The sequence below is a fragment of the Notamacropus eugenii genome, chromosome 2 (genome assembly GCF_028372415.1).
Source record: "Notamacropus eugenii isolate mMacEug1 chromosome 2, mMacEug1.pri_v2, whole genome shotgun sequence".
Taxonomy (NCBI): domain Eukaryota; kingdom Metazoa; phylum Chordata; class Mammalia; order Diprotodontia; family Macropodidae; genus Notamacropus; species Notamacropus eugenii.
Genome location: NC_092873.1, coordinates 377673438 through 377687355, shown reverse-complemented (window position 1 = coordinate 377687355; position 13918 = coordinate 377673438). Strand labels below are relative to the sequence as shown.

General features: G+C 44.6%; 1 protein-coding gene across 6 annotated transcripts in view; it reads right to left on the bottom strand.

Moving 5' to 3' along the window:
• Window positions 1-4360: 4360 nt before the first annotated feature.
• Window positions 4361-13918, bottom strand: part of NPR1 (natriuretic peptide receptor 1) — a 28382-nt gene continuing 18824 nt past the window's right edge. For 4 of the 6 annotated variants that reach the window (XM_072647031.1, XM_072647032.1, XM_072647033.1 and 1 more), the window contains 7 exons: window positions 13572-13718; window positions 12730-12853; window positions 12453-12521; window positions 11666-11840; window positions 11446-11544; window positions 10381-10472; window positions 9533-10177 (listed from right to left, as the gene is read on the bottom strand). In XM_072647031.1, coding sequence (XP_072503132.1) covers window positions 10115-10177; window positions 10381-10472; window positions 11446-11544; window positions 11666-11840; window positions 12453-12521; window positions 12730-12853; window positions 13572-13718 — 769 coding nt within the window. In that variant the 3' untranslated portion in view covers window positions 9533-10114. Of the gene's footprint in view, window positions 4794-9532; window positions 10178-10380; window positions 10473-11445; window positions 11545-11665; window positions 11841-12452; window positions 12522-12729; window positions 12854-13571; window positions 13719-13918 lie in introns of those variants that run through there. The other 2 variants (XM_072647029.1, XM_072647030.1) reach the window with 2 other exon arrangements.

Genomic DNA, 13918 nt, shown 5'->3' with positions numbered 1-13918 from the left:
AATGCTCTACCACAGATTGGGCACAGATCGTCCATGTGAATATTTGGGGTGGTTACTCCGAATTTGTGCCTCCTACGTTTCCTTTGTGCTGTCTCAATTCTGCTTTGCTCATAGAGCACAGCACTGTTTCTCATGTGGGCATGCCACAATGAGTGGTTCTGTGCCAGTGTCTCCCATGTCACACTGTCAAATCCAAAGTTCTTGAGAGAGACCTTGAGAGTGTCCTTGTATTGCTTCTTCTGACCACCATGTGAGTTCTCCATAAAATATATATTTTGCATTTGAACAATGTGGCCAGCCCGTTGGAGTTGTGATCTCTGAAGCATAGTTTGAATGCTTGGTAGTTCAGCTCGAGCAAGGACCTCAGTTTCTGGTACCTTATTCTGCCAGGTGATCCTCAGAATCTTCCTAAAACGGTTCAAATGGAAGCAATTCAGTTTTCTGGCATGGCGCTGGTAGACTGTTTATGTTTCACAGGCATACAACAATGAGGTCAGCACAATGGCTCTGTAGATCTTCAGTTTTGGTAGTTAGTCTAATGCTTCTTCTCTCCCAAACTTTACTTCAGAGCCTCTCAAACACTGAGCTAGCTGTGGTAATGTGTGCATCTTACCTCATTGTCAATGTGTACACCCTTGGAAAGTACATTACCAAAGTAAGTGAACTTATCCACAACATTCAAAACTTCTCCATTTGCTGTAATCGATGAAGAAGGCAGCATTTAATTCCATCAAAAGCAAAGTACAAGCGAAGCTTAGAGAGATGCAGGATCCCTGGCTCAGTAAGAAGGCAGATAAAATTCAGTTTTATGCTGATAGTAACAATCCAAAGCGCTTTTATGATTCCCTAAAAGTTATTTATGGACCAAAAACTTATGGTGCATCACAACTACTCAGTGCTGATGGAGCCACGTTGATTAGTGATAAGGATATGATCCTAGAGAGATGGGCTGAACACTTCCATAGTGTTCTCAACAGAACATCATCAGTCAATGCTGAGACCATTGACTTTACCTCAGGTTGAAATCAATCCCTTCTTAGCTGAACTTCCAACTGAAGAAGAGGTTTTGAGGACCATTAGGCTCCTTTCATGTGGCAAAACACCTGGTGTTGGTTCTATTCCAGCTGAGATTTACAAGGTAGGGGGATCATTGCTCATACAAAAGCTGACTGAAATTTTCCAGGTTATATGGCAAAAGGAAGTTATCCCCCAGGAGTTCAAGGATGCTTCCATTGTCCATCTCTGTAAAGGTAAAGGGAATAGATTGTCCCGCAACAATCATGGCGGGGGGGGGGGGGGGTCTCTCTCTTAGTCATTGCTGGCAATATTCTTGCTAGAATCCTCCTTAATAGGCTGATCCTTCACCTGGAAGATGGTCATATACCTGAGAGCCAGTGTGGCTTCAGAAAGGGCCAAGGAAGAGTTGATATGGTGTTTGCTGCCTGACAACTCCAGGAGAAATGCCAGGAAGCAGAACAGAGGTCTGTACGCAATGTTTGTATATCTGACCAAGGCCTTTGACACTGTTACTTATGAGGGCTTATGGAAAATTATGTCAAAATTTGGCTGCCCAGAGAAGTTCATCAATATTGTATGTCAGTTTCATGATTGCATGTTTGCCCAGGTTTTGGATAGTGGACAAGGCTCTCCTGCCTTCCCAGTCACCAATGGAGTGAATCAGGGCTGTGTGCTTGCTCCCATGCTTTTTAGCATGATATTTTCAGCCATGTTGTCAAATGTTTTTAATGAGCATGAACATGGCATCAAGGTCAACTACTGTACCGGTGGTAAGTTCTTCAATTTGAAAAGACTATAAGCCAAGACCAAAGTGGAGGGAGTGTTGGTGCATGATTTTCTCTTTGCAGATGATTGTGCACTCAGTGCAGCCTCTGAAGCTGAGATGCAGCAAAGTATGGATCAATTCTCTGCTGCCTGTGCTAATTTTGGTCTAATAATTAACACCAAAAAAACACAGGTGCTCCATCAGCCACCACCATACCATCCATACATGGAACCATTGATTACACATTAAAATAGTTAACAATACAAATACATATACTGTTTCTAGTTAAAGACTCTTGATTAATTCAATCAAAGGCAAGGTGCAATCAGAGGCACTTGATTTTACTAAAACAAAAACAGTAAAAGGTCCTACTTTGCTTGCCATTATATTCTACCCTTCCAGGATCCTTAGTCTTACAATCTAAATGGCCATGGATCCTGGAACAAATAGAGGCATTATACTTTGGGATCTCAAATGCAGGTGATTTAAGCAGGTGACATGGATCTATTAATGGATGGGAAAGATCGTTCTATTAAAAAGCAAAATTATGTTAATAATAAGCAAAAATGCTTTATAAATACAGGGGGAAGTATATATTCGCAAATGAAGATGATGTAAAAAAACTAAAAAAATTGGGGAGGGGGAAAGAAACAATGAATATAAAGAATTAGAGAAACATGGGAAGACATATAAATTGATGCAAAATGAAGTAAGGAGAACCAGTAAAACAATATGCACAATGGACTCCTATATGGTCATAGTGCAGATCATACTGACCTATTTGCTATTCCTCACACATGATATTCCCTTGTTTGTCTTTTATGTACTTTCTAAATACCTATTCATGCCCTCTTTATCTCCTGTTTTAGACTTATAAGCTCCTTGAGGGTAGGTCCTACATTTGTGTTTTATTTATATCCCACAGCATCTGGCACTTGTTGATAAACTGATTGCTCGATGGATAGATTAGGCATGTTGTACTAGCTGGGCAATATAAGTATGCTACTGTGATAAGTATGCTACATTTAGACAAGAGGAGTCCTTGAACTGTCATGATGTCTGTTAGTGCCATGCAAAATGGAGAATGGGGAATTAAGAATTGAGGTACAGAACAGGCATACATATTCCAAATCAAATGAGTTAACAGGATACCTCGGGAGAAACAGATGAAAAGTGAGACAATGATGCTTTGTTACTGTTGTCTAATCATTTTTCAGTCATGTCCAACTCATTTTGACCCCATTTGGGATTTTCTTGACAAAGATACCATAGTGGTTTGCCTTTTCCTTCTCCAGCTCATTTTACAGATGAGAAAACTGAGGCAAACAGAGTTAAGTGACTTGTGCAGGGCCATACAGTTGGTAAATGTCTGAGGTCAGATTTGAACTCACAAAAAGGTGTCTCCCTGATTTTAGGCCCACTGTTCTATCTTTCAGCAGTGTTGTGAACATCTGTTCAACTGGGAGATAGCATGGTATAGTGGATAGAGTGTTGAAACTGAAGACTTCTTACCTGTATTACTTACTGAGTTGCATGTAGCTGCATGAACCTTAGTAAATCACTTAATCTCTTTGAGTTTCCTCATCTGTAAAATGAGCAGGTTGGATTAGATATCCTCCAAGGTCCTTTACTAGTTCTAAATCTAAGTCCTATGACTTTCCCTATTGCTGCTGTGAGATTGGTTTCTGCAGGATCAGGAGGTGACCCCCTGTGGGAAGGAAGAAGGAAATGACCTTATTTCCTTACTACTTAGTATTGGTTGCAAGGGCTTCTTCTGTTCTCTATACTGTCTATTTGCTCTGTGTTTAAATTCTCTTTTGGGAGCTTGATGCTTTCAGGGAGGAAGGGAATGAGTGTTTCTGGGAGATAGCCAATAATGGATCAAATTCAGATCTTACCTGTGACTGAGCCCTAGGTGATGTCAATAAGTTAATAAACTTTTATTAAGTGCCTATTTTGTACCAGGAGGCACTATGGAGAGCAAATGTGAACCACAGTCTGGAATACTTGAATGGATTTGGAATCACATTTATTGCTTAGAGTAATTAGAGCCCCAAGTAACACAGAGATTACAAAGACATGAATTTATATGTATCTTTCAAATTTTAGAATTGGAAGGGACCATAGAGGTCATCAAGCCCAGCCAGCAACCCACCAAAGATGCAGACTTCAATCCATCCATGCCTGCCCTGTCCTACAGGATTCTTGTCTATGTCATAGGAGGTGCCATAGGAGGTTCACTCAACATGCTGGATGCCTTCCTTGATTTCTCCTGACATTGAGAGGATACCAGTGGAGCATTCTGGCTGTCTACCCATCATTCCTTGGTCTTGTCACCTGACCAGCCTGTCTTCTCTTTCATATAATCCTTCCATGACATCTCTGAGTTTTTCCTTTTCTCAAACCCATACAGCTTATTATTATCATTATTATTATCATAGAGAAGACTTCAAGATTGAACTTTGGTCATCTGTTAGAGGAGAAAGACCGAGGAGCCCTAACTGACATATAGATTACAAATGTATGAATTAATCCACCTTAACAGATCTTCCAATTGGAAGGGACCTTAGAGATGAATGAATGAGAAAAAAGCATTTATTTAGTGCTTACTGTATGCAAAACAATGTGCTATGCACTGGGGATCAAACACAGATACTGCTGTAAAGGGGCTCACATCCTAGTGGGGGAGGCAACACAACAGGAGGTTTCAGCTATAAGTCAGATGGAAAGATCCCACAGTCCTTAGGGAGTAGAAGAAAGCAAATAGGAGTAACGCATCTTTTGAAATATCATTTCCACTGATAAAATCATAGTCATATCCTTTTTTGATACTGAACCAGGTAGGGACTGCAGTATTCACAGAAACAGTTGCCAGGTCCAATTCGCATTGAGATTGCACTCTTGGTTGATGGTTTCAGGGGCTGGGCTGGAAGCAGGATAGTCTTCTTGTGCTACCACTCTTACAGTTTTTGGGATTCCCTTTCCATCTGTGTCAGTTGGTTATTATTTGCTGGTGGTAAAGAAGAGAGATCTCTTCTTGGAAATGATCACTTCCTTCAATGATGGCTCTAGGACCTGGAGGCAGCTAAATGTAATTATTTGGACCAAACTCCTATCTCATGGAAGAATTCCTTCTACAGTGTTTCTGAGAGATGGTGACTACTTCCTTTTCTCTACCCTGGAATGTTGGTATTCCCTTAAGTGTCTGTCCTGAGCCCTCATCTTTTCTCTCTCTTCACTTTCTCCATTGGCAATCTTATTTGCTCCCACAGCTTTAGCTATCACCCCAGTACAGATGACTCTCAAACTTGTATCTCCAGTCCTGGCCTCTCTCTCAAGTTCCAAACTCATTTCTCCATCTTACACCTCTGACACTAGCTAGCTGCCTGACTTAACCTCTCTGGGCCTCATCTGAAAAATGGAAGGACCTCTGAGGTCTCATCCAGCCCTTGATCTATAACTATAACTCCCTACAATATACTATCCAATATAATATCTCAAACTTAACTTGACTCCAAACCAAACTTACTTTCTTTCCCCCAAACTTCCCTCTCCTTTTGATTTCCTTGTTTCTGTCAATGGTTCTATCATTCATATCAGAGACCTATGTTTAAAGGTTTAATGTTATCTTTTACTCTTTTTCTCCAACTTTCATATACAATCATTCTTGAGTGTTATTAATTCTGCCTCTTTCATCACTCTCAAATTTTTCTCTCTAGTCTCACCAGGGTTTCCCTAGCATAAATTTTTGTTTTTGTTTTTTAACTTGTGTGAATTTTTTTTATTTTAAAAAATTCATTAAATTTTGAGTTCCAAATTTTTGTTCTCCCTCCAGCCCCTCCCCAATCCATTGAGAAGTCAAGCAATACAATCTCCTGTGTACATTCTAAGCCATGATCCCCTGTGTGTATACAAAGTCATAGCATAGATCTTTGGAACTGTGTTCCTGGGCTATTTTAACAGTCATCTGTTGGGTTTTCCTCTCTTCACTCTCTTTCCTGCTCTGATCTATACTTCAGAGATTGCCATTCATAAATCTGTTTATATCACTCCTCTGCTCAAAACCCTCCATTTGCTCCTGATTGCTGAATAAACTTCAAACTTCTTAGCATAGCAGTAAAGGCCCTTCATACTCTGGAATCCTGTTTCTTTCCAAATCTTATCACAAAAGTTTAAGCATCATCTACTGTGTGTCAGACATTGTGTGTTAGGTGCAAGGAATATAAAGAAAAGACAAAATTAGAACAATTCCTTACATTCTACTGAATGCGTCTATCTTTGTCATTGGCTACCTACAATGAAACCATGACTGTCATGTCCTGGACAGTCCTGCGTGTATCCTTGCTCTTAATAGTAACTTTACCTGCTGAAATCCTATTTATCCCTTAAGACCCATCTCAGATGCCACCTCCTCCCCAAAGTCTTTTTCCATCCTTTCAGTCAATAAGAGCCCCTCTCACCCACAGACTTCATCTACTTCTCTTTCAGGAACTTATCATATATCACTTTATAATTATTTATAAATATATTGTCTTTCCCTATTAGATTGTGAGATCAATAAGGTCAGTGACTGACTGTATTTTAGGTCTTTATATCTTTCTTAGTACCTAATGTAGTGCTCTACATGTAGTAGATACTCAGCAAATGTTAGATGAAGTTGAGATTAATTGGGTACCTCCAGTGATGGGAAACTCACTACCAAAAGAATGAACCTATTCTGTTCTTAGTCCTAAATGTAGGAAAGTCCTTCTTTCTGATGCAAACAAGTACAAATTGCCCCCCCTCCCATTCTATATAATGCATAAGCACTGCCATAACACCCATTTTTCCTCTGTGGCTATGTAGTGAGACTTTCATGGGCTTTTGCTGTCCTACCTCCTCTCACCACTCCCCCTTTCCTCCCTCCCACCCCTGTTAGTCTGAAGTATAGATTGGAGTCATCTTTACCTCATTGGATACAGTCAGTAGGTTTGACGGATTAAAGAAACCCTTCTTCCTCTTCTTGTCCCCCTGTTTTCCTCCCCACAAACAACCTGACAATAGCCCAGGGCCTGAGGTCTGAATACATTAAGAGAAGAGCTGTGGCCAGGATACAGTCCTGCCCTCCCAGGCTGCCCCTTCTTCCCCATCTTGGCTTCCAGCAGCGCCAGATTCATCAATGTCCTGCCCTTCATCCTGGCTCCAAACGCCTCACTTGGAATCTCATCAGGGTTCCAGTCCAAAGAGATTAAATCTCCCTGGACGCTGCTGGGGTTTTTCGTATGTTTTGTTTGTGTATTTTTATAGCTTTGGCTACTTAATTAAAAATGACCTCGTTACTGCAGAACTGGCCAGGAGGCCAATTAGATTCTCCTGGTTCATTCTGAAAGGTATAAATCATTATGGAAAACATAATTACTAACTGCATTTCTAGTTCAAATAAATTGTCCAAGGCCTTTTATGGAAAGGATTGGGGGCATAGATATTTGTCTCCCTCCAACAGTTTTACTTTTATAGAACCCAGTTTCCTCTCAGTCTGGGGGAAGGGATCTTTCAGAAGAATGCCTCTACAATGTATAGCCCCCTGACCTGGAGAGATCTTTGTCAGTTCTTCTTTCCCTTTCCCATCCCCTCCAGCAAAGTTCACTTGCCCCCTCACCCTTTCCAAACAGAGGCATAAGAACAGATTAGGCAGTCCCTCCCACAATATGTGGTAGTTTCTGGCCTAAATTGGTCCCCCCTCCCTTGGGGGAGGGGCATTACTTCTACCCTCCAGCCAGGCCTTGGAAGGTTGGAAGGGTGTGTGTTGTTGGGGAGGGGAGAGGAATGGCAATCACAAATCTCCCCTAATGTCTTTCCCAGTTCCCTCTGGCTCCAGGGGCCTGCCTCCGGAAGGAAACCTCAGCCATTTCAGTGAAAGTTCTCTGACTGCTGAAGTTACCATCTTCCTAGCCCCCTCCCCACCCTATAACAGCCCCCTCTCCTCCTCATGCCCGCCTTTGGAGCCAGGCTGCCCCGGAAGGATCTGACTGGGAACTTCCTAGAATTGTCTTGCTGGAGCTCCCCAGACTCCCCCTTAGTCCCCACCCCTCCACACCCCTTGTCTCTCCAGTCCCCTTAGCTCTACCCTCTTCATCTACTCCCATGAGGCCAGACTCCCCACTCTGGCTTTTCCCTCTTGCTACCTCCTAAAGGGGACAGGAGGAAGATTAGGAAGTGGGGTCATGTCCCTTAATGCCTAGCCAGTGGGCATGCTGTGGTTCCCTTGACAACCATCATAATCCTGCTTCAGGTCTCTGCAGTGACATTAGACCATACTATAATGGGTGAGGGGGCTTAGCTGTATCTTCTTCTCTCTCTTTTCTTCCCCCAACAAATTCTGATGAGGGAAGAAGGACCAGCCAAGTGGTCAGGAGTCAGCCCTGCTTTGGGGGCGGGGAGGCAGGGAAAGCTTGTGATGCAGGTCATGGGGGAAAGGACCATAGAACTTTAAGTCCATTGGATGTCTGGGGGAGACTCCCACTGGGGAACTCCCCCTCTATCCTCCTCCCATCTGCACTCCTTTCATAGCTGGGTAACCCAGCCCTTAGAGTCCCTTCTCTTCTGTTGTCCCTCCAACTCAACCCTGAGTCCCTCTGGAGCTGGGACTGCAGGAAGAGGCGTGGGGAACATGGAGGCGGGAATCTGTCTGCAGTTGATGGATGGCATTGAAATCATGTCTCCCTTTTTCCTTCCCCAGTGGGGGAGGTGAAGCAGCAGCCACCTCTCCCCCGCATTCCTGCTGGGGCCCAGCCCAGGAGTGTGTGTGTGGAGTGGGAGGGTGGAGGGCAAGGAAGAGAGACAGCCAAGGAAGGCCCTCCACCCAGCTCAGCCTAGCCTGGGCAAGGAGATCCAGCCAGCTCCCCAGTCCTAGCTCCTGGAGGCACTTTAAGACAGGAACCCCAATTTCTCTAAAAATAAATCCCTACTCTTCCCACACACCTTCTTTTCCACAGTGGCTGTTCACTCAGGGAAACTGAGAAAGAATTTTCTAGCTATAATTAATTCTTCCATCTTTATACTTCTGGGGAGATAAAGGGAATTGGGGAATCTGGATTGAGGTCACCAAAAACCTCAATAAAGGCAATAGTTTCCACCTCTTAGAACATGAACATTTTTGGCTCAAACAAACAAGTAAGAAGAAGTCATGGAGTGGTGGATAGCCAGAGAGCTGGTTTCAGATTTAGGAAGACCTGAGTTCAAATCCTCCCTCTGACAACGATGGCTGTGTGTCCTCTGACAAATCATTAACCTCTCTGTGTGATGCTCTAGGCAATTCTCAAAGACCATAAATTGCTTAGATGCTGACCACTTGCATTGGTAAAAGGAGTTTCCTCGCCTGGAAGTTCCCTACATTAGTGAAATCACAGATCTTGTTTCTACTTCTGATCCTGCCCCCCAAAAAGGGGGAACAATTTGTGTGAGTTTCCTAAATCATTCCTGGCCACCTTTCCCTCCTAGAGTCTTTCACTGAGGTAGAATCAGCTAGTGACTCAGATTATCAACCAAATGGAAATCAGCCACTCCATCTAACTGGTCATCAACTACAGCCAGTCCTATACTACTCATTCTCCTAGGAAGGAAATAGGCCCCAGTTGCAATAAATCAATAGGGACCACAGTACTATGGTAGGAACACATTTTCTTCCTTCCTGTCATGCTAAACGTGTACAGACGTGTGCATGAACACACATGCTATATGGAGTATCCCTGCCCAAGAAAAGAGGCTGCCTCAGGAATAAAGACTTTAATGATCTGTCATCTGCTCACAGTAGAAGCTGGGTGTGGAAACCCCTACCCCCAAAGCTCACCCCCTCCCCAACCTTCCCACCCCTGCTCCTTTCTTTTTTCCAGCTCAACTTTTTGTATCTGATGGTAAGTGGGTGAACCCATCACCCATCACAGCCATGCTGAGCCCACAAATAATGCCAGTAGTCCAGAGTCTATGCGTTCACTGGGATGACTCTACCCCCTCCCTTCCACTCCCTCAAAATAGCCACAGTGTATGGGGGAGGAGAAAAGGATTCAGGCATCCAAGGTCTCTATCCAAGGATGCTGGCACGGGCCAGGGTAGAGAATACATGTGTGCATGTGTGTGTATGTGTATGTGCCAGTATGGTTATCTGATCCAATCTTGTGATCTTGTGTTATTCCCAGACTCTGGTTCTTTTCCAGAACCTTGGTATCACCCCCACTGGGGTCTCCAAACATGAACTGTTCAAATCCCCCATTTTGTCCCACGGTGAAAGTGGGGCTCTCTAGCAGGGGGATGTTGATCCAGAGTCTGGACACTGGGGGTGATAGGAAGGGCATATCAGCCCCGAGTGCTGCTTCCCCGTTCTCCCAGAAGCCAGTATGTGCGAACTTTGCCTTTGCCCTGAGCAGGAAAAGAAGGAGATTAGAGTTGGGGACTGTCAGGGTGATAAACCTGGCATAGCTGCTGTGTCATGGCTTGTTCTAAAGAGCCCTAGGTTAGGTAAGGGATGGAGGTACAGTCACTGGGGGTGGAACAGTCACTAAAGAGGGCAACTGAAGAGAAGGGAAAGAGGATAATAGCTGGCGGGACAGGGGAGTTAGTACCTTCATTTCCACATCTCCTCGAAGCTCCAGTTCAAAGCCACCAAACTCCTCCAGGACTGCCTTGGTATCTGAAGACATATGGATCTTCAAGGCTGGGAAAGGAATGAACAAAGGAGGGTAGATCAAAGGGAAAGGAGGAGAGGTCAGGGGAAGGTTCTACTGGGCACAGTACACTAAGGAAAGAGGTCTTGGGATTCTTGGAGGCAGGAAAGATCCAGGGATAATGCCTGTCTCAAAATTCTACCCTTCCTTCACAGCTCAGTTCAAATCATGTCTTCTCCATAGGATCACAGAGGTCCTTAGAGGTCATCTAATGTAACCTTTCATTTTACAAATGAGGAAACTATCCAACAGGGAGGAAGTGAAAGAGTGGAGATTTGAACCCATGGCCCCTGCTCCTTCCATTGTGGCACTCATATTTTATAAATGAAGAAACTGAGGCTACCATGGGGAAATGACTTGTCCGACTAGTTAGTGGTGGGGATGACACTTGAACCCAGGTCTCTAAACTCTAATTTCACTGTTTTTTGTTTTTTAAAATATTATTATGCTTCTATACTGTGTCTCTGAACTCTTATTTTCACATCAAATTTTGACACTAAACCACATGGTGCACTGTTTTCTTCTTTTACAATTTCAGGCAGGTATGTCTAATCTTTCCAATGACAAGAAAGCTTTTTGATGGCCTTTTCTACTTATTTTACGTCCCTCAAAGGACTTAGCACAGAAGTAAGCACAGTAAAGGCACACAATCTGTTAATGTTGGATTGAAGGGGGAAGGAAGACAGGAATAGAAAAGGGAGAGGCAAAAAATAGGCAGGGTAGAACAGGTCTCCTCCAAAGGACAATTGATCGTTTGCCTAAAGAGACTTTTTTGCTCTTGAAGCAGGGGGTAGCTGTGGCTCAAATCTCTTTATCGGTCTCTGGTATGTTGCCCAGCCTTTGTGGGGAGATGGCCCCTTTGTAGGGAAGGGCCTGAGGGAAGGGAGAGGAGTTGATGGAGTGCAAGGTGGACCAATAGACTGGCGTGAGCTGGGGAGAGATAAGAAAGCAGGGACACCATACCTTCACCATTAGACTCCATTCGAGAGGCAGTATTGACGGTGTCACCAAAGAGACAGTAACGAGGCATCTTCAGCCCTACTACTCCAGCACATACTGGACCTGGTTAGGAGGGACACAAATGGGGTAAGTGGGGGTGGCAATGGGGTTGGTGGCTGAGGTGGAAGAGAAGGTTATCATACCTCAGAAAGCCAGTAGAGCAGAGGGGCAGAGACACTTTTACCTGTGTGGATGCCAATGCGCAGGCGCAGTTGCTCCTGGGGTCGATGGCGGATGCGGAAGGAGTGAACAGCATCCAGCAGTGCCAAAGCCATCCGGGCCACTTCTGGGGCATGGAGGCGCCCATTTCTCACTGGGAGTCCAGATACCACCATGTACGCATCTCCAATTGTCTCCACCTGCCACCAGAAAATGGGGAAGGTCAGGTAGAATGAGACCGTCTCCTGGAGCCACAGCCGGCAATTTTTGTGTCAGAGACTTAAAGAGGAAGGAAATGTACCCTAAGATGATATTTGGGTGCCCTTTAAATTTTCCAGTTTAATTCCAATGACCTTGTCCTAGTTGTGGCGCTCACTTTCCCAGTGCTTTCTAAATTGTTTCTTCTGGGCCACCTACAGCCCCATGCTGATGCAGTCAATCTGTGTGTCTGTCATGTTTATCCTATTTCCATCTCCTGTGTTTGTTTCTGTGTCACTCTCTGAGTTACCCTATTTCTTCCTTCCTTCCTCCCTTCCTCCCTCCCTCCCTGTCTTCCTCCCTCGCTTCCTTCCCTCCTTCCTCCCTCTCTCCCTCACTCCCTCCTTCCCTTCCTTCCCTCCCTCTCTTCCTCCCTTTCTTCCTTTCTTCCTTCCTTCCTTCCTTCCTTCCTTCCTTCCTTCCTTCCTTCCTTCCTTCCTTCCTTCCTCCCTCCCTCCCTTTCTTCCTTCCTTCATTTCTCTTTCTTTCTCTTGGACTCTGTATTACTGTTTCTTCTTCTCCCTCCTCCCTCCTTCCATTCCCAGTCCAATCACCTTGTACACATCAAAGTTATCGATCACAGCATCAAAGCAGGTGTACAAGTCATTAAGGAGGGCTACCACCTAGGAAGGGAAGGGAATTTTGACTGTGGGAAATACTGATGGAGAAAGAAAGTCTGGGGACAGGGTGGTGGAGAAACAGGGAAGAGGCCTTGGAGGAAAACTATCCCACCCAGAAAGGAGCACACCAAACCTCAGTGGGTTTTACCTCCATAGATATTCCTGGGCTGTTGGCTCCTTCTATCAGCCTGGTCCCTGGGATCCTACTCACCTGCATGGGCGTACTTTCTGCAGACAGAGCGGTGAAGCCGACAATGTCACTGAAGTAGATGGTGACGCTGTCAAAGGCCTCAGCCTGGACTGTCTCCCCTCGCTTTAGCTGCTCTGCCACTGAGCTGAGGGAGCAGAAAGGAGGGGACAAAGGGTCAGGTTCGGTGGGTGAGGTTGGGTACGTGCAGTGACTGGTAGAGGCCCTTGTTCAATAAGCTTATTGAGTGGATAGGGTGGTGTCTTAAGGAGGTGAAGGATATCCTGGGGAGTGGCATTGACAACAGGGATGAGAAGGGAAGCCAGATTGTCAAGAAAGAGTCAAGGCAGGGAGGAAGAGAGATTCCTGGAAAATGGAGGAGATTCCTAAATAGGTATGAGGAGAGCCTGAGGGTAATCAGTCCTTTGGGAGAATGAATGAATGAATGAATTATAAATTATAAATGAGTGAGATAACATTTGTAAAGCACTTTGAAAACCTTAAAACACCAGATAAATGCCATTATTATGCAGGCTATTTATGGTGGTATGGGGCAGTTAGGTAATATAGTGGAGAGACCACCAACCCTAGAGTCAGGACAACTTGAGTGCAAATCTGGCCTCAGACACTTACTAGCTGTGTGACCCTGGGCAAGTCACTTAACCCCAACTATCTCAAAAAAAAATAATAATGATGGTGAGGATGATAGCCACCATTTATTCAGCACGCTTTAATGTACATAGATGATTTCTCAGCACTGTGCTAAGTAGTGGGGGATCCTACAGTAGGCAGCCTACAGCTATCAGGCCCAGAGAGAGAGTGAAGAAAGAGGTCCTATTATTGGAGATCCAAAGGCAAGTACTCACTGGGGCAGAATCTGGTAGAGTAGGGCCTCAGCCTTCCGCTTCTCATCCAGGTAGGCCTGTGTTCGCTCCTCCACCAGCTCCTCCAGATTGTTGGCATACTGCTCCATTCTTGAAAGCAAGTTGTCCAGGATGTTGCTGCTGTTCTCCCTGGGTACAGGACAGGGAAGAGGGTAGGGGTGAGGGATGGAGGAAGGTCTGAGGTTGAAGGGCAAAGGAAGTTTGTGTGTGTGGATGTGTGTGTGTGTGGATGTGTGGGGTGTAAGGAACCTACCACTTACCAAGAACTCCATCATGTTGGAGAGAACATCCTGGTTGGGGGAGTTGTGAGGGAGGAAGAAATCTTTAAT